This window comes from Rhincodon typus, chromosome 26 (assembly GCF_021869965.1).
Source record: "Rhincodon typus isolate 14 chromosome 26, sRhiTyp1.1, whole genome shotgun sequence".
NCBI classification, from domain to species: Eukaryota; Metazoa; Chordata; class Chondrichthyes; order Orectolobiformes; family Rhincodontidae; genus Rhincodon; species Rhincodon typus.
The window spans coordinates 29,432,163-29,452,042 of NC_063357.1; the positions used below are offsets into that span (position 1 = coordinate 29,432,163).

The window sequence follows — 19,880 nt, forward strand, 5'->3', positions numbered from 1 at the left end:
GTGTCTATGGTGTTGGCCTCGGAAATGGAGGCGGTGGCATCAGCAGCGGTGTCAATTGCGTTCGCTGTCCCGGAAGTGGCGTACGCAGCGGCGGAGGATGTGACATCATCCGTGGGTTCTTTGACAGTGGTCTCAAGGCCAATGGTGGCGGGCACATTGTGGGGAAGGTCCTGGGTAGGGTTAGGGATTTGGGAGGTGGAGGAAGCCCATTTTGGGTGGTAGGCACCAGTAAGTTTACTGTCCTTACGGTTTTTAGTGTCCAATAAAGCTGAGTAGAATTGTGAGTTCAGGTTGTGGATCCTACGAAGAATAAAAAACAGGAGAGGTCCTTTGCAGGTCTGGGAGAGGGAGGCTGTGAGCTGGGGTAGGCTTGATTGTAGTGCCAGGCGATGCCGGCGCATTGCTGCGAGTGTGACTTTCAGGAGTCGCAGGGAGAAACGCTTCTGAAGGATCTCAATGCTATGAATGTAGACATTGTCACGGTTGGGGCCAAATTGGGAAGGCCTGAATGTGGACTGTAGTCCATTGGGGATGATCTGGTTTCGTAGGAGGTACTAAGAAAGGTGATGTGGCTGTGGTACCTGGTTTGCTTCAGGACGTGGTTGAGCAGTTTCAAGGACAAAGCGGTTACGAGAGAGTTGCAGTGGCACACCACTCTCGAGTATTGGCACAGAGGGCATTCCTGAGCTCATAGCTTGCTATCTTAGCCTTCACTAACTTTGCACATATTGGGACACTTGGAGCATCTCTGCCCTCCCTTGTTTCTCAGTGCACACACAAAACCAGACAGCTTGTCGCAGTTGCCGGCAGTAAACAATCAAGGAGGTGGATGTGTTGCCATAAGACACCATGCCATGCCAATGTCACAGTAACAGCATACGCCAGAGATTGTGCAGCAGCACTGTACATGCATCAACCAAATGACCATACCTGAAAGTCTAAGAGCTGTAATCTTTAGACAAGTGAAGGGAAACTATGGTCAGGCAAGGGATGCTATCACTCTTGATCAAGGCCATTGTCTGGTCTCAACCTAGGGAGTTGGCCATGGTCAGTTGAGGGGGATTGGGTGGCAAACATCAAAGTGGTGGTGGGATATCATGGGCAATCCTTTTGTTTTGGGAAAAGTGGGGAATTCAAGTGCAGATTGGAGCCATTATATGGGGACAGAGAATGGATAATGAGTTGAAAGAGAGCAGCCTCAAATAGAAAGTAGGGTCTGATATAGCATGGGGGAGCTACGGGTGCTGAGGGAGTGTATCTTTTTTGTAAGTCACCAACAATCTAATAAAAGGAGGAATTGAGTGAGATTAAAATAGTTGGAAGAGCTGTTTGTGATAATGAAGGAACAGGAGAGATGGTGAAGTGACCAGTGAACGTGTGGAAAGCAGAGAGAGCAGGTAGGCTGAGTAGTTTTGGAGAATGATGTAGGTGAGAACCATGACTGAAGATCCATCATGCAATAGTGAGAGTGGTATTCAACCTGGATGGTATGGGTGTGTAATGGCAGACTTACAATGACGTTGAGGTTGCAGAGAGAAGAGCGACTGTGATGCTTAACTTTTAACTTTGTCCCTTATTTCTTTCTACTTATTCTTAAGTTTTTATACCGAGGTGCTTGAGCCAAAGATGGTACCGTGTGTGGTGACATTGAAACTTTTCACTGTACTCCTGTACTTTTCTACTTGATGATGTGACAATTAAGTTCTAAATCTAAATCTAAAGTGGTGGCACTAATCCCTATCTACAGGTCATTTCCTCTCACCTGGGACACTGTGTTCACTCGGTCGGCTATCTGGGTCCAGGCTGGCATTGCCTGATGCTGTGGCCTCCTTTAGCATTCCCGAGGAAAGTGGATGGCTCTCTTCACCTCAACCCTGTGGTGTAGTGGTAGTGTTCATACCCCTGGATTGGGAGGGCCATGTTCAAGTCCCACCTGTTCTGAAGGTGTGGAATAACATTGCTGAGGTTGATTGTGGGGGGGGAAAACGTAGGTTTGACTTCAACAATTTCATTTGGTAAACTCTGCCCCTATGTTTCTCTTTTTCTCGCTACACCTGCTCCTGGTGTATCTTTTAGTTATTCTGTTACATTTCATGGCAAATCACCACTCCTGTGGATCAAACAAGAAATAATGCTGGAAAATGGGGCAGCATCAATGGGGGATTGGTGGGTGTGTATGTGTGTGAGAGAAATAGAATCTTAGAAACCCTACAGTGTGGAAGCAGGCCATTCAGCCCATTGAGTCCACACCGACCCTCTAAAGGGAATCAAGAAACAGTAAAAATTTGCATCCAGCGTATTTCACTAAGTTTGATCTTAATTTATGTGATTGGAACTTAAATATCCCCCACGTATGGGGTGGTAAAAACAATAGACAGCACTCAGGGTAGCTACTGGCCGCTTTGATAACCAAGTTTTCTCCAGTGTACTTCACTGGAAGCTGGATTGGGTAGCTCAGTTGGCTGGTTTGCAGTACAGAGCAATAGCAACAGTGTGGGTTCAATGCCCACACTGGCTGAGGTTATCAGGAACGACTCTTCTCTCAGTCTCTTGCCTCGTCTGAGATATGGTGACCCCCAGGTTAAACCATCAATAGTCATCTCTCTCTCTCTTATGAGAGAGCAGACCTATAGTCTGGTTGGACAATGGCAACCTTACCTTTTTTTTAAATATATATCTTCCACTGATTCACTACTTCTTTTCTGAAACCTGGAACTTAGTACAATAGAAAAGTATCAAAGAGCTGGGTGGACTGGGCTGGGGGCGGAGTGTACTTGGAGAGGAATGTTGGCTTGGAACTGTTAACACACTGGGACTAGGAGTCAGTGCAGGAGGCAGTGAAGCTAAGGGTTGGACAGTGTCCTCCTCCTTCATTATTTGAACAGCTGCTGTTGGCCTTCCAGCTGGTTTAAGCTGACCATGACGACGCTGAAAGCTCAGTCTGTTCTCGTTACTGGGGCAAACAAGGGAATCGGGCTCGAACTGGTTAAACAGCTGATCAATTCCAGTGTTCCACCAACTCAGATCTTAGCCACTTTCTGGCAGTCAAGCTCAACCCAGGTAAAAGCAGGGAACACTGTCACTGGAGGTGGAGGGAGGGAAAGGGACCATTGTACCCATTGAGTGGGGGGGACAGCTGAGAGAGGAAGCATCTGTCAGAGAGTTGGGGGAGATCAGAAAGAGGGGAGAGAATTGTTATCAGGGAGGGTGGGTGTCTGTGTGTGTGTGTGTGTGTGTGTGTGTGTGTTTGTGTGTGTGAGTGTGTGTGTGTGTGTGTGTGTGCGCGCCTGTGTGTCTGAATGTGTGTGTCTGTGTCTGTGTATATGTGTGTCTATGTGTGTGAGTGAGTGTTTGTGTCTATGTCTGTGTGTGTGTATGTGTGTGTGAGTGTGTGTGTGTCTGTGTGTGTGTATGTGTGAGTGAGTGTGCATGTCTTTGTGTGTGTGTATTTGTGTGTGTGTGGGTGTGGGTGTGTGTATGTCTGTGTGTGTATATCTGTGTGTGTGTGTGTGTCTGTCTGTGTTTGTGAGTGTGGGTGTGTATGTCTATGTTTGTAAGTGTGTGTGAGTGTGTATGTCTGTCCATGTGTGTGTGCATATGTGTGTGTGCATATGTGTGTGTGCATATGTGTGTGTGTATGTGTGTGTGTGTGAGTGTGTCTGTATGAGAGAGAGAGAGAGAACACACCTAACAGCAGAACATTTGTTTTTGATAAAGATGGATAACATCTGTTAACTGAGAATATGTGGTGTAATTGTCAAAGAATTATCAGAGCGGAACATCTCAGCATGGAAGTGCTGAAGTGAAAACGTATTGGCAGCAGGGATCAGAGAATGGGGAAGATGTGTCTAAGAGGGACACATCCGTAACTAGCGGGATCACAGAGTACCTATCAATGTTACAACGATTCTCAGAGATGGAGCTATCAGACAGAGGAAGGAAGAGATTTGTCCATGGGAAATCAGGTGGGAGCCTTTTACAATTTCTGTAAATGATCCGATTCTGTTAATAGGCCTTGTACCAGTGAAGCTAGGAAGTCAGTGAAGTATCCACAGATGTTGCCTCACCAGCAAAAACTTGTGTTGAGTACTGAAAAAGCTTTGTCAAGAATGGGAATCACTCCTGGCTGTGTCAATTGAAGACCACATCCCTCATTCATTGTCTTCCCCTAACCTTTTCTAGCCTGCTTTTTCCCCATTCTAACACCGACATGCCGTAACTTTGAGTTGCCCAATTTCCTACTGGCTTTCCTCCTGTCTAGTTAGAGAGTCAGCTGCCATTATGGTTGTGAAAATCAGATTGCCCTCCCCCTCCTGTTCCTTGGACTGGCTGATGACTAAACCTTCCTGCTATTCAGAAATTTCCAAATAATACTGCTGTTGTCAATTTCTTAGAATTAGATAGCAACCTCGAGCAGCATCATTCTCCATGTCCATCTTGTACAAGTAGACAATGCTTTTTTGTAGGTCTTGAAGGGAAAATGGGGTCTTAAAGACGGCATGTGTATTAACAATGCTGTTACCATTAACTGAAAGACTTCCAGCTCAATGGGTTAAGTAAAGTTTGCTTTGTATTCTGTCTGAAAGATTTTCCGTACCAATGGAATTATTCAGAATGAATTGTCTTGGAGGCAGAACATGTAAATTAATGGCAGTTTCTAGCCATGCCACCAACCTCTAATGAATTGCACAAGCCAATATCTTATTCCTATATTAGTGAGGGTCCTGGAATTGGGAAGATGCCACTGACGGCTAGATTCACTTTCTCTCAAATTGTATGTATGAAGATTGGCAGATTGCTTGACATGGATACTGGCAATGTCATCCCTCCGCCTAAATATCCAAGATGGCCGCAGAGTGGCAGGGCTGGGTGCAGGCTCTTGCCCATTTATGCCCACCTGCTTCTTTTCTTTCCTTTTTATGTCCTATTCTTTCATTTCTCTTCTCTTTTTCTTTCATGTGGTGGGGTTGGTCGGCAGCGTCGGTGTAGCAATCAGCGCGGACTGTGTGTAGAGTGATGGCAGGCTTCTGGCAGTCGGAGACAACGGAGAATGTGGCTTTTCCCGGTGACTGGAGAACACAGCAGCAACAGCAGTGTCATCCCGGCGTTCGGGGCCTGTGCCAGCAAAGCTCCTGCAGCATCTGGAGATTGTGACAGCGGCAGCGGACTCTTCAAGATGGTGGCACTGGCAAGGCGACATTTGCAGCCGAAATGGGACTTGGTGCTGTGGGGGGCTTGGCCTGGCAGCGGAGCCAGCGACTCCTGGTGATAGAAGGCCCAGAGTGGGGACTGGTGAAGCGGTGGCTGCAATGGCAGCAGTGTGATATGCTCAAAGCAGGTACTCCTGGCATCATTGAAGCAGCAGTGGAACCTGAAACTCCCAGTTGCAGTAGGCCCGGGATGGGGACTTCTGTTTATGGGTGAGGTAGCAGCGGCAGCAGAGACGGGGAATCCTGGTTGAGGGGTGAGTGTGGGTTCAGCAATGGGATTCGGTGGTGTTGCCATGGTGGGCACAGCGGTGAAGAGCTGGTACCTAAAGTGTGGCAAATCCTACATTGGTGGGTCCAATGCAGGTGGCGGCAAAGGACTGTTTTTCAGTTACAGGAGGCTAGATGCTGACATGGACTGCGTCGGAGAACTATCATACTGAACTTCTTACTTGTCTGTTTTTCTAATTTATGTCTATGATCTGTGATGCTGGATCTTTTATTTCTTTATTTTTCAATGGTTTTTTCCCAAGAATCTTCACTTAAGAATCTGTGCCTAGGTACCTTGTACCTAAGATGGTGCTGTAAGTAGAAACGTGTAAACTTTTCACTGTACTCATGTGAGTACATGTGACAATAAAGCTAATTCAATTCAATTCAATTCAATTCAGTTCAAGGGGACCACAAAGTCCTGACCGACTGCAATCCGGCTATGGAGTGGGATCTTTACAACTCCACAGCCTAGAAGTTGACAGAGCTATTATTAGCTGGTCTGTAATCTCCTGGTGCTCCTTTCTTAGATAGGTTACAGTAATTGCCAACTTGAAATCCTTTGGCACAACTCATTGTCATGATCAGGAGAACCAAGGCTACTCCACTGACCTGGGTCATTGTCACCTGCTGTAGAGCTGCTTTGTTCCAGCACGGTTTTATAAATAGAGGCTACAGATTCAGGGAATGATTAAGTGGCAGTGAACAAACGATCAAAGAGAATGGGAATAAATGGGGGAGGGAGGAGAGCATTGTGTATCTCGCGGGAGGGCATTCAGTGTCTGTAAACTAAGGATAGAGAAGCCTTATAACCTGGAACAATGGTAAGGGAAGTACAGAATGTAGGAGTGATTGTTGACATTTAGGCATTTGATGAATCGAAAATCCAAATGCTGCTTCGTGTTTTTCTTTTATGATTATTAGTTAATTGCATTACTATAGCATTTAAGCTTGCCTTATATTAGCACAAAAATCCAAACTTTCTTTATGTTTGCACTTGGACCTCCTGGAAATGCATTACCGATTTTGGTTCTTTGACATTTTGATTTTCCTCATTTGTGTACTTCCTTTTTTTTTCCAGTGCAAGAGTGGAATCTTGTGTGCCTAGAGGTACAACGCCCACATAACATACAATCATCCCTGTAAGCAACCAGTTATCGGCTTCTTGAGATTGGGTCAATTGTTAATAATGTTCTCAGGTTTCTTGTGTGCTGTATCTAGGTGGCCAAGAGTAACTTGTATTGATTTAAAAGTCCACTGCTCCATACGAGCAAAATAGAAGTTTGGTACCATTCACTCTTCAAATCTTCAATCCTCTCTCGTTAAATAGATTCTTGGTTTAAAATTGGATTGACTGCCCTGATCTGACCAAGTAATATGTCCTGTTTGGTTCCTAACAGGAGCTGGAAACTTTAGCAAATGACCATTCTTCCGTGAGGATGATAGAGCTAGGTAAGTGATATCCTTATGAATAAATACAGAAAATGCTGGAGAAACTCAGCAGGTCTGGCAGCTAATGTGGAGAAAGAAAAACAAGATTAATGTTTCAAGTCCAATACGACTATTCTTCAGAACTGAAAGGGGCTGAGAAATAATGGTTTTTATGCTGTAGACAGAGGGGGAAGAGGAGTGAGCAGAATGTATGGTGAGGGGGCCCAAAGTCACAGACAAGGAGGTTTACAGAATCCCTACAGTGTGGACCCAACAAGTCCACACTAACTCTCAGAGCATCCCACCCAGACCCATCCCCCATAACCCACCTAATCTACACTTCCCTGAACACTATGGGCAATTTAGCATGGCCAATCCTCCTAGCCTGCACATCTTTGAACTATGGGAGGAAGCCGGAGCACCTGGAGAAGTCATGCACTGAAGTTGTGGAATTCAATATTGATTTCCAGAAGCTGTAAAGAGCCTAAACAGAAAATGAGGCATTGTCCCTCTGGCTTGCATTATGCATCATTGAAACACTGTAGCAAGCCCAGAATGGAAATGTTTGCATGGGAGCACAGTGGTTTATTGAAATAGCAAGCAATTGGAAAGTTCACATTACTCCTACTCATAGAGAAGAGGTGCTTTGCAAAGCAGTAACCCAGTCTGCATTTGATCTCACCAATGAGACTGCATTGAGCAGCGAATACAGTAGACTGGACTGAAAGAAGTACAAGGAAAATGTCGCTTCTCCTGGAATGTGTGTCTGGGGCTTCGGACACTGAGGAACTAGGAGGTGAACGGACAAGTGTTACACCTTCTGCAATTGCATGGGAAGGTCCCATGGGGCATTGAGGAAGCCAAAGGAGTGATGGAGGCGTGGACCAGGGTGGCACACGGGGAGTGGACCTGCATAATTCTGATAATGGAGAGGAGATGGAAGATGTGTTTGGTGCTGGTATCCTGCTGGTGATGGCAGAAAAGGCAGGGGATGATCCTTCGAATTCAGATGCCTATGGGGTGGAAAGTGAGGACAAGGGGAAGCCCACCATTGTTGTGAGTGGAGGGGAAAGGGTGAGGGTAGAAATGTAGAGATGGGTCAGACATAGCTTAGAACTCTGGCAACCATGGTAGGAGGAATCTTCAGTTGAGGAAAAAGGTGGTTATGTCAGAGGCACTCTGGTAGAAGGTGGCATAATCAGAATAGATGCACCAATCATGGAGAAATAGGCAAAATGGGACGGAAATGAATCAAATCAATTCCTGTCACAATATCTGTTCTCTAGCCAGCGGACCAATTCCTCACCTCGTTCACTATCCAAAGCTGAACTCAATAGTTTGTAACATTTGGCATCTTATATGTCCATGTAATAAGCTTTTGAGTATGCATTCACTCTATCAGCAAAACTATCTTAATCTATCTCCCTAATATCGTCCAACTCCAGCTCTATCTCAGGTGTGCTCAAACTCTCATCCATTCTTTGTTACCTCAAAGCTATTCAATACCCTCTTAGTCAATTTCCTATTTTCCACCTTTAATAAATTTGAACTTACCCAAAACTTTGTGTGTGTCATAACACACACCAAATTCCATTGGTGCAAACCTTGTTCTTACTGACTTAATTGGCTCTAGATCTGGCAACATTTTGTCTTCAAAATCCTTATCCTTGTTTTCAAATCCTTCCATAGTCTCCTCCGTCTTGATTTCTATAACCTTTCAGAGTCCTACAAGCCTGTGAGATCTCTGTGCTCTGCAGACCAATGCAAATCTCTTAAACATCCCTAGTATTAATCACTTCAGCATGGTCATGTCTGTAACTACCTAAACCTTAAGGTCTGCAATTCCTTCCCTAGATCTTTCTCTCTTCTCTTTAAAATACTGCAAAACCTATCTCTTTTGATTAAGCATTCTACTGTCTCCTCCTGAGGCTTGGCAACAAATTTGTTTGTTACACTCTTGTGAAGTACACTTTGACATTTTTACTATTTTAGAGACCCAAGATATTAATGTGCTTTGAGGAAGATTTATCTGCCTGTACATGGTGATAAGGAGATTACATGACTTTGTTTTGTGAGGAATGGTTATTAAAATGTTTGTAGGATTGTTTCAGTTGTCTCCCTGGCACGTTTTTTTTTTACTGGGATATTCTGTGAATGCAAGCATCTAGTGTAAATGGTCATTTCTCATCTGGAACTGCAACTAAGCCTGGTCTATACCTAAAATTCCAAGATGGGGTCACTGGTTAGCAAGCAGCTATGAATATGTTTCTTGCATCTTGCCCCATCTAGATTTAATGTGACAGGAGAACCAACACGTTTTGACTCACTCCCAGCCAATTTGACACAAGTCCAGAGCTAAATCTGGAACATTTCTGCACATTCGCAAAACATTCAACTTGGAGTTGAACCCATCCATGACATTTTGTGTGGAAGCTAGAAAATCTTTTTCCTGGCTCACCCCATCACATATTACTGTTACCATTCCTGCTTATTCACACTGGGGATACAGAGGTTCGGAATTTAACAGATGTGAGTATAGGGCTAGAGAGATCTCAAAAGTCTTTCATTTGAGTGCTGTTAAATTTTCAAAGAATTTGCCATTTGTGCAAACGTTCAGAAGGGAGCAGGACAAGTTTATGACGGTGATGAGTTTCACAGAGTACAGAAAATCATTTGTATTGGAATATTGATCACTGAGTTTTCCTGAAACTTTTTGGGAGCTTGGAAGGGAATTTTCCAGATTTTCAATTGGCCTAGTGTCATTTTCTGGCTTCTAGCCAATTGCGCTGTTATTTTCCAAGAACAACAGAATGGTCTCAGTACTACATTGCATCATGACATTATGGAGCAGAGGCTTTTGGAACAGATGGTCTTTTTATCATTATAGTATCAAATGTTCCCACTATTTCAACACAAGTTCAGAGGAGTTAGTCAAAATCCACAATGGAGCAACTTGTAAACAGTTGTTGGAAATATAGGCATTTGTCGCAGGTGAAATCTTTCCAGGTGTATCTACCGAACGAGGATGGTGCTATGCAATAGGAAGTCAAAAGGGAAAATCTTGCCCACATGATGGTTGAGGGAAATGCAAACTTGGCGGGATGATGACATGTTTTGAAACACATGCTAGATGGTGGTGTACCCCTTGTCTTTTGGGCTGTTACAGAATTTACAAATAGTGGAACTTCTCATCTTAATTCATTAAATTGAGGAGAGAATCATCGAGAGGAACCATATTAGACCTGGAAGCGCTAATTGGAGTAATGCTTGGGTCAGTGAGAGACTGGGTCACGCATTAGATACAGGCCATGAAAGTAAAGTCTTGCATGGTGCTTGATCTCCTGTTACTTCAAAAATTATTTTAATGTGATTGTGACTGAAACCAGTTATAAACTGATAAAACTTGCAAACTATTTTATAAGTAGTAGAGGTAGCAGAGTAAGGCGACATAGTGGCTGAATGGTTAGCATTGCTGCCTCAGCGCCAGGGACCCAAGTTCAATTCCACCCTCGGGTCACTATCTGTGAAGGGCTTTCATGGTCTCCCTGTGTCCACATGGGTTTCCTCTGAGTGCTCCGATTTCCTCCCACAGTCCGAAGATGTGCAGGTTAGGTGGGTTGGCCATGGTAAATTGCCCACAGTGTCCAGGGATATACTGACTAGGTGGGGTTGCCATGGGAAATTCAGAGTTACAAGGATAACTTAAGGGGAGGTTGTTGAGTCTGGGTGGGATGCTATTCAGATGGTTGATGTGGACTAGATGGGCCAAATGGCCTGCTTCCATACTATAGAGATTCTATGATTCTATGCAACAAAAGCCTTTCTAAACTGTTTAAGTAAATTGAAAATGAAATGTTAGCTTTGAAAAATATGGAATGCAAATGTATAATAAAGGAGATTAAGGTAACATTGAGTTTTGGAAAGAGGCCAAGGTGTGAACCTAAGCTCATTGTTTCTCAATGTTAAGTAGACATTGAAAGCAGTTTAAAAAGCAAGTAGAATCATTCCCATTGCTTCTTGCATAATCTCCCGGAGACAATAGATTTTCAAGTTATTGCATGCTCAGAACTGTTAAAGGACTCCTGATGGAGGCTGACCAACACCTTGTAGAGCACCTCTAAATCTGTTGTTTGTCTTTTTGCCAATATAACCCACTTGGGATTTAATTTTCTTTATTCTTATTTTCAAGATGTTACAGATTCAGCCAGCATCCAAAGAGCTGTGGAGAGAGTGGAAGCAATTCTTGGTAGTACTGGACTCAACCTACTCATTAACAATGCTGGAATAAACTCTCATGCAACACTTGAAACCATCACAGCTGAGGACATGATGGCGGTTTACCAAACAAATGTGGTTGGCCCCTTATTGGTGAGCCAGGTAAATGAGTTCCTTTGTCTCAAATCTATACATTTTGAAGGCTGTGAATAAGGTGCACTTTGTTTTTATTCTTCTCTAGCTTTTTCTGGTTTTCTTTACTTGCTCAGTCTCGAACATTGAATTCTCCTGTGATATCATTTCAAGGCTGATAGGAACTCTCTGAATCTTGGCCAAGTGGTTATATTTTATGTTTTAATTGAAGCAGCAAGTGTCTGGTGAATATTTTGACTATGGAGGCATCAGAAACAAGCCTGATGAACTGTGCCTACAACTCAAAGTCTCCTGGGCTTTTAACATCATTGAAATTGTTAATAAGCAAAGGGAGCAGTGCTAAAATGAAGACTGGCTACTTGAGTGAAGAACTAATGTATCTATTGTGCTGTACTCCCGCGCAAGTTAGTACTTCCAGGAGAATGGCCATGGAACCTGGAAATCAGAAAGATGGCTGGAAAAATCAAACTGTTCTCCATGCCAAACACAAAATATTTTAACTTATGCAACACTATTCTTCTAACTTAAAGCTCACATGTCCTATGTGACTGCACTGAGAGTATGGGATTTTAAAAGGAAACATAATAAAGATCCAGCAGCACTTTCTCAGGGCAATCAGGCCAGATGTGTAATTATGCCAGTGATCATAAGGATCATGTTATGAAGCAGAGGTGGAACCCTCCCCAAACCCCCCCCCCCCCCCCCCCCCCCCCACCACTCTGATAACTAAAACTGAAACTCCCAGAGAAACTCGCCTTGCCTCATATTCTGTTAAAGAAAGTGCGAAAGATGTTACAACCTGCCTCTCACCTCCCAATCTGTTATAAAGGAGTGGTTAAAATAAAATAAAATCCTTTCACTCACTCTAAAATCAACAAGTAACAATTTATTTACCTAACTGTAACAGTGAACAAATTAACAGAACTACTATCAAACCAAACAATTCCCCCTCAACTACTAACTATTCCCAAATAAAACAAAATTCTAATGATATGCTGTTCCAATAAATACAATGCCCACTTATATAAACCAAATCAAATTTAAAAAAACACTTAAAACTTAGTCTCTCAAAATTATGACCAGGATACGTCTTCTGGAATGTTCTGCGCCTTCTCTGCTGTTCTTCAGGCAGGAGTACCTTTCTCCATTAAACTTGTGTATCAGGAATATTCACAAAGAGTGGCACCATAATTTAATTTATGTGATGGTTACTCTCAGAGCTTAGAGAATTCTGTAAGAGCCAGTGATTTTCACCTTGGAGCTGCTGGGCATTTTGAAAACGTTGTCAAAACCACCAGATTTAAATTTAATTGGGTTTTTAGTCTCTAAGTGCCTGGTTTAAATTAATTGGCTGATATTCAAATGAGTTGCCTTAATAACAAAACAAAATACTGCCTGGGTTGTTAACCACATAGTCTTTTGATATAATGTTTCAGTTTCAGGATCTCTCCGTGCACCAGTACATTTTTTTAAATCCCCAAGCCCAGAAAAAAAACACATTTATCTTTTAAAGGGACCTTGCACTCTTCACCCCTATCATTTTACAAACATCAAATACTCCACCCAACTTTACAACACCTCCCCCTTAAGAAAAAAAGAACCGTCATGATGAAAGGATGGCTTAATTTTCTTTTCTCTAAATCTTAACACCGTTGTTACTGGATCCACCGGTCATTAATCTAGAGTTACATATTTCGTACTAATTTTATGTACATAACTAAACACTACTGTTTCTACCTTATGTATACATTTTCCCTTTAAACCCGCAATAATGCATCCGGAATTGCATTTTCATGATCTGCAACATGTACAATGTGTACATTAGATGCTTTTAACATAATACTCCAATGAAATAGTCTGGTGCTCTTGTCTTAAATCTTTCCAACGGGTTGTGATCAGTGTACATAGCTGTCTCTGATGCACTGCTTGCAGCATAAACATTAAAATGTTGTAAGGCCAGCACCAAACTGAATAGCTATTTTTCAACAGTCGAATATTTTCTCTGGTGGATGTTGAGTTTCTTTGAAAAATAACTGATTGGTCTTTCAATTCCACAATCATCCTCCTGTAACAACACAGCTCCAACACCTACATCGCTTCCGTCAATGGCGACTTTAAAAGGTTTCAAGAAGTTTGGTGCGGCTAACGGCGCGATGGTTAACGCTGCTTTTAAATTCTCAAATACCTCCTGGCATTGTTCTGTCCACAGGAATTTCATGTTCTTCTTTAACAAATCCGTCAGCGGTGCCAAGATGCTACTAAAGTTCGGCACAAATTTCCTGTACGATCTGTTCAGTCCCAACAATCGTAGCACTTCCTTCTTCGAGGATGGTCTTGGAAATTCCTTGATGGCCTTTGTCTTCATGTTCCTTGGTGTCATCTTTTCGTGTCCAATGTTGTGCCCTGAGAACATCACTTCCGCTTTTGTGAATTCTAATTTTGCCAAATTTGTGACCAACTTTGCTTTCTGTAATCTGTCAAAAAGCTCTGCCAAATTTGCCATGTGGTCTTTTCACAAATGCCTAACGATCACTAAGACATCTATATAGATGGCACTATTAGTCAATCCTGCCACAACTCTGTTCATAAGTCTTTGAAATGTAGTTGGTGCACTCTTCATTCCGAAGGGCATTACTTTAGATTGATACAGCCCATTTTGGGTTACAAATGCAGAAACCTCTTCCACGGTCTCCGACAAAGGTACTTGCCAATAACCACAAAGAAAGTGATGTAATTAGCTTGTTCAACATTTCCACACAGTCCTCCAGCCTTGGAAATGGGTATGAGTCTGATTTAGCCACGGTGTTGGCCTTCCGATAATCTACGCAGAATTGTTGAGTACCATCAGGTTTGGGAACCAACATGATTGGCTGAACTCCACACGCTTTGATTTGGCTTGATGATGTCTTCTTGGAGCATCACTTCCGTTTTCTTCTGTACCTGTGCGGCTTTGATAAGATTAAGCCTGTAGGGGTGTTGTTTTATTGGAACAGCATTCCCTACATCAATTTCAGGTACTTTGGTATTAGTCCTCCCCATTCTATTTCTACGTATGTCCTCATATTGCTGAAATAAGCTTTTCAATTCAGTTCTCTGTTCCTGAGGCAGATAGCTTACTATACTATCCCATTCTTTAAGGACTTCCTCATTATTCAATTTATTCTGAGGCACTTCAAAATCCAAATCATCTGAATTTGATTCCTCAGTCAGAGTGGCAGGAACTAATATCTGTTTCTCTGGTTCCCTTTCCTGTCATAGTAAGGTTTCAGCATGTTCACATGACATACCCAATAAATTTTTTTTCTATCAAGCATCTTAACCAGATAACTCACTTGACTTAACTTCTTCTCAATCTGATAAGAAACATTAAACCTTGCTCTGAAGGGATCTCCTACCACTGGTAACAGCACCAATACTTTTTCCCTACTGGCAAACGTACGGATCTTATATTTCTTTATCAGCTTCTTGCTTCATTAAGTGCTGTGCCACCTACGAATGTTGTCTAGCTAATTTACCTACTCTGTTTAATCTTTCTCTCACTTCAGATATATAATCTAGCTGTGAGATCTCTGACTTTGGACCTATCAACTTTTCTTTAATTAATTTTAAATGCCCACTTACTTTATGCCTGAATAAAAATTCAAATGGAGTAAACTGAGTTGATTGATTTGGAGCATCTCTAATAGCAAACAATATAAATAAGAAACCTTTATCTCAATCATTTGGATAATCCTGGCAATGAGCCCTCAGCATGGTCTTTAGCGTCTGATGCCACCTTTTCAATGTTCCCAGGGATTCAGGATAGTACACACTTGATTTAAAGTGTTGGATGCCTAAACGATCCATGACCTCCCTAAATAATTCAGCAGTAAAATTGGACCCTTAGTCTGACTAAATCTCCCCGGGTAGTCCAAAACTGGTAAAGAAAGCAAGCAACTCCTTCATAACCTTTTTGCCTTGACATTCCATAATGGAATTGCCTCCGGAAATCTGATAGACTCATTATGGTTAGCAAATACTGGTTCCCATTTTTGGTTTTAGGGAGGGGACCTACACAATCAATTATAACCTGCATAAAAGGTTCTTTAAGTGCGGGAATTGGCATTAAAGGTGATGGTTTTATTACTGCTTGAGGCTTTCCTACCATCTGACATGTATGAAAGGTATGGCAAAATTCTCTATGGTTTTTCCTTCTTGCTTTAACTTATTACTATAGAATCTTATCACCACACAGTCTGGAAAAGTTCCAGGGTATTTTTCTTTTAACTCTTCAGTTCCCCGGTTTTCTTTCAGCTTCCTCCCACAATGGGCACCAATCCCACTTTTGATCCTGCTAGGTTGTTTCCAAGAACAAACCATATTCATGGAATAGACACTCTTTCAATCACTCCAACTGTCACTTCCCCAGTTTTGATTGGACTTTCCAGCCTTATCTTATACAGGGCAACACTAAAATCTCTCTCCATTTATTCCACAGATTACCACTCTCTCGGGTAACATTTCAGAAGAAGTGTAAATACTTTCATTTCTTATTATTAGAGACTGACCAGCTCCTGTATATTGCAATATTTTAACTTCTTTACCTTCTCCCTCTGTTCTTCCTGAGTAAACCTTACCAATAGAGGTGAAGTCTTTGAAGAGATCAGGCACTATCTTACTATCCAGCCTGTGACTAGGCTGTGCACTCTTCTGCAGCTCCTTGATTTCTGTTGGGATTTCCTTCACTACCTCAACTAATCCTACTGGTTTAGCCTCTTTTACCTCATTCTTTTTCCCAGTACCTCTCCTAATCCACCAGCCCTGTGACTTTATGTGTCCCACCCTACCGCAGTGAAAACACCTGAGGCCTTTCACCTCTCTTTCACCCTGGTGCGTTTCTTTTTTCACACGTGGTAAACTGTTCCCAGTGTGATCTACTTTTTGTTTTTCATTGAAGGATCTCCCTCTTTTCCAATTCCTGTCCCTCACGGAATGAAATTGCTGTCGGAAGCTAGATTTTGATTTATGCACTAATGTGTATTCATCCACCATCTCAGCAGTTCTCACTGTTTTAACTTTCTGTTCCTCAACATGAGTTCTTATCATGTCAGGAAGTGAGTTTTCGAACTCCTCCAGCAGAATAATCTCTCTAAGATCCTCATATGTCTTTTCTACCTTTAGTGCTGTCACCCATTTATCGAAGTTGCTATGTTTAATTCTTTCAAATTCAACAGAAGTCTGACCTGGTTCCTTTCTCATATTTCTGAGCCGTTGTCTATATGCTTCTGGTACCAATTTGTAAGCACTCAATATAGCCTGATTTACTTCTTCATATTCTCCTGACACTTCATCTGACAGTGCTGCAAACACCTCACTAAACCTACCTGCTAAATTAGTCTAAATTAACATTACCCACACAGTCTCTGGCCAATTCATCTGTTTAGCCAATTTCTCAAAGGAAATGGAAAAGGCTTTGACAGCTTTTTCATTGTTTTTTGGTAATATTTTGACACATTTGTCTTTTTCCCTACCGGGTCTTTGGCTACAATGTATTTGCCCATCATTACTCTCCTCCTCACTAAGCCTATCTTTGATCTTCATTTTCATCCTTTTAAATTGACTTAATTTGCATCTTCCGAATTTCAAACTCTCTCTTTCTCCCTTTCTTCTCTCTCATTTTCCCTTTGTTCTTTCTCTTTCTTTTATTGTCTTTCGTCTGCTTGTAACTATAATTCAAACCATTTCAGTTCCCTTTCTTCCTCTTCTGCCTTGGATCTTCTTTGCTTTATCTTCTAACTCCAATTGTCTAATTTTCAATTTAATTTTTTCCAACACCACTGCACTTGCCTGTTTCTCTGATATACCTAAATACTTGATCAGCTCCGTTACAATACGTTTTTCTTCTTATCCCTAGTTAAACCCAATTCTAGTCTGTTTGCTAAGTCTAAAAGTATATTCTTTCTCTGTCTTTCTAAACTTTCTTGTCAAATTTGGGAAGCATCCTCAGACCCCAGAACCTCCTTAGCGAAGTTAAGAGCCATTTCACCCTCTTTAGATTTAACCAACCACAACTGAAATTAAACAGATTTTCCACTTCTCACCTTAATTTTGCTTTAAAGATTTAGAACCCTAATCCCCAAGTCTTTTTAAATTTGCTGGGACCTTTCATGCCCCAAATCTGTTCAAATCTGTTCAAATCCATTCAGATCCCATGCACGAATTGGCCAGATCCTGGACTTGAGCCCCCAGTCTGATATGAAGCAGAGGTGGACTCCCCCCTCTGATAACTAAAACCAAAAATCCCAGAGAAGCTCACCTCACCTCATAATCTGTTAAAGGAAGTGTGAAAAGTGGTATAACCTGCCTCTCACCTCCCAATCTGTTATAAAGGAGAGTTAAATAAAATAAAATCCTTTTACTCACTCTATAATCAACAAGTAACAATTTATTTATCTAACTCTAACAGTTAACAAATTAACAGAACTACTAACAAACCAAACAATTCCCCCTTAACTACTATCTATTCCTGAATAAAACAAAATTCTAATGGTATGCTGTTATAATAAATACAAATCCCATTTATATAAACCAAATTAAATTAAAAAAAACTTAAAACTTAGTCTCTCGAAATTACAGCAGGATATGTTTTTCGGAATGTTTTGTGCCTTCTCTGCTATACTTCAGTCAGGAGCACCTTTCTCCATCAAATTGCTGTGTCTAAAATATTAGCTGAGCACCCTGCTATACCTTTATTTAGATGATGGTTATTCTGAGAGCTTAGAGAATTCTGTGAGAGCCAGTGATTTTCATTTTAGAGCTGCTGGTTGTTAACTCTATTAGATGGGAATTACTCTCACACTGATTTTCAAATGCCCTCTTCCTTTCCAGCCTTGACGACCTGTTCATTTCTTACAATAGCATTGGTTCTAGGTTGTCAAAACCACCAGATTTAAATTTAATTGGGTTTTTAGTCTCTAAGTGACTGGTTTAAATTAATTGGCTAATTTTCAAGTGGGTTGCCTTAATAACAAAATAAACTACTGCCTGGGTTGTTAACCACATAGTCTTTTGATATAATGTTTCAATTTCAAGAGCGCTCTGGGCACCTGCACTTTTTAAAAAATCTCCAAGCCAAGAAAAAACACATCATCTTTTAAAGGGACCATACATTCTTTCACCCACCCATCATTTTACAAACATCAAATACTCCATCCAACTTCACAACAATAAATTTAAAACATTTTCATTTGGCTTAATAATATTGGCCTTAATATTTATATTTTGGTTGGTGAGTATTGAGACATTCTTTGGGAAACCATATAAATGTTGAAAGCTGACAAATACAGAATTTTGACCAGGGAGTTAAACTAAATTTAGAGTTGCGCCAGGCAAGGTCAACCAATCCAAACTGGTGAGTGAAAGCAGAGCTGAAAATGTTCAATGTGATACCTCTGTGCTGGCCTCAGTGTTGGGGACTGTTCCTGTTTCTGTAATTAAACCTGTCAGGGATGGTTTTCAGTCTGCTAACACCTGCTTGCACATTAGCCCTGAGGTTCTGCCTGGAGTAGTCATATGTATTTTCGTCATGTGAAAAGCCTGGGCCTTGATCATTTTGACTCATGAACATTAAGAAAGGATCATTCCCAATTAGGTGGGGATTGATTCTGCAGCGGAGTTTGCTTCAGAGAAATGAGTAGACAAAAGAAAGGAAATGTTGTTATTATCAGTTCAGGTTTCACTGTACGTTTGGGCTGGTTTTCCACAGGCAGTTGGCTAATCATCAACAGCAGTTTTTATCACCTTTTTCATTTTCAGTTCAAGTAATTTTCTCCTTGCTTATTCTGTTTTATATTTTTGTTTTCAGGCTTTTCTACCTCTCCTAAAGAAGGCGGCCCAGGCCTTGGATATGAAAGAGATGAGCTGTAAAAAAGCAGCAATTGTCAATATCACCTCACTCTTGGGTTCCATTACATTGAGTCAGAAGAATTTCAGAAGAGCTCCAATGTATCCATACCGTCTCAGCAAGGTAGTCAATAGGAACATAAGCCACAACCACAGGAGTAGACCATTCAGCCCCTCAATGCAGTTCTGCTGGTCAGTTATATCATGGCAGCCCTGTATTATAAGTTCTACTGCCCACCTAGGTTCTGTAATTGTTAATACTCTTCCCAAACAAGTACCAGTTTTGAAATTTGCAATTGACCTAGCCTCAAACTTTCAGGAGAAGTGGGATTCAATTTTCTACAACCCATAATGTGAAGTGATTTCAGGCATTGTACCTGATTGACATGATCTAATTATAATTTTATTTCTTCTTGTTCTGGACTCTTTTAAGAACATAAAGATTAGGAGCAGGAGTAGAACTTTCAGCCCCTCAAACCTGCTCCACCACTCCCTAAGATCATGGCTGATCATCTACTGTAACTCCATCTTCTTGCGCTATCACTGGATTCCCTTAGTATTCCAAGGTGTAATGATCTTTGTTTTAAAGTACTCAACCACAGTTTGCAGCTACCAATTAAACAACTATCCAACCTAATCCCATTTCTGAGGAAAACGATTCTCTTCAATTCTCCTTTAATCCTTCAATACAATTTGAAATTTCTATCCTTGAGTGATCCAATA

The 19,880-nt window shown here is 41.6% G+C and overlaps 1 protein-coding gene across 1 annotated transcript in view; it reads left to right on the forward strand.

Annotated features, from left to right (window-relative positions):
• Positions 1-2,896: 2,896 nt before the first annotated feature.
• LOC109914338 (C-factor-like) overlaps positions 2,897-19,880 on the forward strand; it is a 28,661-nt gene continuing 11,677 nt past the window's right edge. Inside the window, exons 1-4 of the mRNA XM_020513922.2 lie at positions 2,897-3,060; positions 6,878-6,929; positions 11,098-11,285; positions 19,120-19,281. Coding sequence (XP_020369511.2) covers positions 2,920-3,060; positions 6,878-6,929; positions 11,098-11,285; positions 19,120-19,281 — 543 coding nt within the window. The 5' untranslated portion in view covers positions 2,897-2,919. The remainder of the gene's footprint in view (positions 3,061-6,877; positions 6,930-11,097; positions 11,286-19,119; positions 19,282-19,880) is intronic.